Source organism: Belonocnema kinseyi, chromosome 5 (genome assembly GCF_010883055.1).
Source record: "Belonocnema kinseyi isolate 2016_QV_RU_SX_M_011 chromosome 5, B_treatae_v1, whole genome shotgun sequence".
In the NCBI taxonomy this organism is placed as follows: Eukaryota; Metazoa; Arthropoda; class Insecta; order Hymenoptera; family Cynipidae; genus Belonocnema; species Belonocnema kinseyi.
The window spans coordinates 147303015-147305799 of NC_046661.1; the positions used below are offsets into that span (position 1 = coordinate 147303015).

General features: G+C 24.6%; 1 protein-coding gene across 1 annotated transcript in view; it reads right to left on the minus strand.

The window, feature by feature from the left end:
* Positions 1 to 2785, minus strand: part of LOC117173438 (luciferin 4-monooxygenase-like) — an 11631-nt gene extending 8846 nt beyond the window's left edge. The window contains exons 1-3 of the mRNA XM_033362006.1: positions 2694 to 2785; positions 2439 to 2567; positions 2041 to 2248 (exon numbers count right to left, since the gene is read on the minus strand). Coding sequence (XP_033217897.1) covers positions 2041 to 2248; positions 2439 to 2567; positions 2694 to 2696 — 340 coding nt within the window. The 5' untranslated portion in view covers positions 2697 to 2785. The remainder of the gene's footprint in view (positions 1 to 2040; positions 2249 to 2438; positions 2568 to 2693) is intronic.

Consider the following 2785-nt stretch of genomic DNA (forward strand, 5'->3'; position numbering starts at 1 on the left):
TTATTTACAAAAAAAGTTCTTAGGTTCAAAAAAACATTCAGTGAACGGAAAAAGTGAGGTCGGTAATATAGGTATTTAGCTGTGTCACATGCCCTTAAAGACTAAAACAACATATACCTAGATGCTCGAAATTTTAAACTAAAATTTTGAATCCTTTTTAGGGATTTTAAAACTGCTTTTAATAAAAATAATTTAACTTATAATTTAAGAATTGTTCATTTTATAAAAAAATGTCATCGCTCAATTTTTAATTTTTCCAGCTTAAAATTGCTTCAAATGGTTTGCAGCTCAGTTTTTATAAATTTTTAATTGGTCAGGGAAAAATTAGCGAATTCTTAGAATAAAGTTTTGCGGTAGCCCTGATATAGTATTCTTGTTAGAAATTTATTTGTCTTGTATTTCTGTTTTTTTTGTTTGCAGTTGCTTCTACCTAAATATTATCTTCTTATTTATAAACTTTATTATTTGTTAAAAATTAAATAAGTCATCATTTTTGGCTGAAAATTCAACAGTTTTTTTTTAAATTCGTCTTTTTGAGTTGAAAATTCAAATATTTTTGTAGAAAATTTCCTTTTGGTTTAAAATTCATATTTTCATAATGAAAAGTCAACTGAAATCTTTTTTGGTTGAAAATACAAATGATTTTTTCGAGAGTTTGTATTTTTCATTCAAAAAATTATCTATTTTAGTAGAAATTACATATTTCTTGGATAAAAGTGCACCTGCTTGGTTGAAAATTTAACGATTTAAAAAAAAATTCATCCTTTTTGATTGAAAATTCAAGCATCTTTGTAGAAAATTTACTTCTTGTTTAAAACTTATCTTTTGATATTGAAAGGTCAACAGAAATATTTTTTGGTTGAAAATTCAAATCTTTTTTTTTAAATTTATCTTTTTAATCTAAGAAATTCATCTTATTTCGTAGAAATAAAATCTTTTTTCGATAAAAATGCAATTTTTTGGTTTATAATTCAACAAATTGGTTAAAAAGTCATTCTTTTCCGTTGTAAATTTAACTGTCTCGTTGAAAATTAAACTACGAACCTTTAATTTAAAAAATTAATCTATTTTAGTAGAAATGACATTTTTTGTTGTTGAAGATTCAATTTTTTTGTTGAAAATTTCATCTTTCCTGAATAAAATCGCAACTTCTTGGTTAAAAACTAATCTCCTTTGCTTTAGGGTTCATTTATTTTGTTAGAAATTTTTGGTTCGACTGCTTTGTTAAGAAATAATTTTTTGTTACAGATTCATATTTTTATTCAGAAATTTAACTTGTTGGTTGAAAGTTGAACTATTTTGTTGAAAATCTCTTCTTTTTTATAATGTAGGTCTTTTTCAAATGAATGTCTTTGTTAAAACATTCAGCTATTTTACTGAAAATAATTTTTTTTTGCTAAAAATAAAAAAATTTTAATTGAAAATTCAATTTTTGTACAGAAAATTTATCTTTTGGCTTGGGGGTTCAACAATTTAGCTGAAGTTTTTTTCTTTCATGATTGAAAAATCTTTATTTGTTAAAAATTGGTCTTTTTTGGCTTTAAAATTCATTTTTTTAAAATGAAATCTTATCATTTTTTTTGGAATATCAACTATTACACTTTTTTTGAGAATTCATCATATTAGGTTGAAAATTAAAGTATTTTGTTAAAAAATTATCTTTTATGATAGAAAAGTAATTTTTTATTTAAGATAAATAAGTAAAATTTAAAATGATAAATTTTTATCTAAAACATTGTTTTACTACGTTTATAAAAGATCCTCTTCAAAAATATTACAATATTAAAATGCTGGTATTTGAATTGTAATGGTTAGGAAAAACCAAAAATTGGTCACAGAAAAATCAGGAAATTTTTAAAATGAATTACATTTTATGAATTTTTTTGAATTAAAACCTTCGAAGCATCTTACGTAAGTACAAAAAGTGTCCATTATTTTAAAGTACCAAATCTTATTTTTAATGGAAACCATAAATTAGGACAGTAAAGGGGGTGAGGTTAACTATTTTTTTTTTAAATTAAAATGTTTTTAAATGCTCACCCAAAGAGTGGCCTGAAAATGAGGGACATAAAATTGCTCGATTATAAAATGTTGCCAAACAAGGAATATAAGAGGCCAAGTGATTATGAGTAAAAAGGCACACTGCGTCTCCAGGTTTCATTCCTTCTTTTCTGAACCATAACGAGCAGCGGACACTTTCGTCTTCCATTTTTCCGTAAGTGCATTCTTCACCTGTGACTGCATCCACCTGAAAATTATTGCAGTAAAAAGTTTCTGTGAATTTAATCATTCTTTTTCCTTAGCACTTTTTTCAAAACTATATTTTTATTAAAACTTTTGTTTAAATCGATAAACGAAAACACTTTACATATAGAAATATGTTCTGATTATGTAATTAATTTATTAATTGATTTTATTTTTTGTTTTCTATATTTTACCTGTCCCACGAAATCTGGTTTACTTTTCAGTCTCTGCAAAATTTTTTCTCCCAAGTTAGCATCTCCGATATCGAAAATTTTTTCCTCACCTTTTAGTATCCCATTTTCGATTACAAAACGAGGTTTCGCCTGTAATTACGTTTATTAATTTTCTGTTGTAATATTATTTTATAATATTTTATTTTATAGATAGAGCAGGAAAATTTTTGTTTTTTTTATTTTGTTAAAATAGACTCATTGTTTATTTTCATTTACCATTTTTAATTTTTTCCCTAAGCAAAATTAAATTAAACTTATTCTTCACTTCTGAATCTCAGACACTGTACTGCATTAATGCAAGCTTTCCT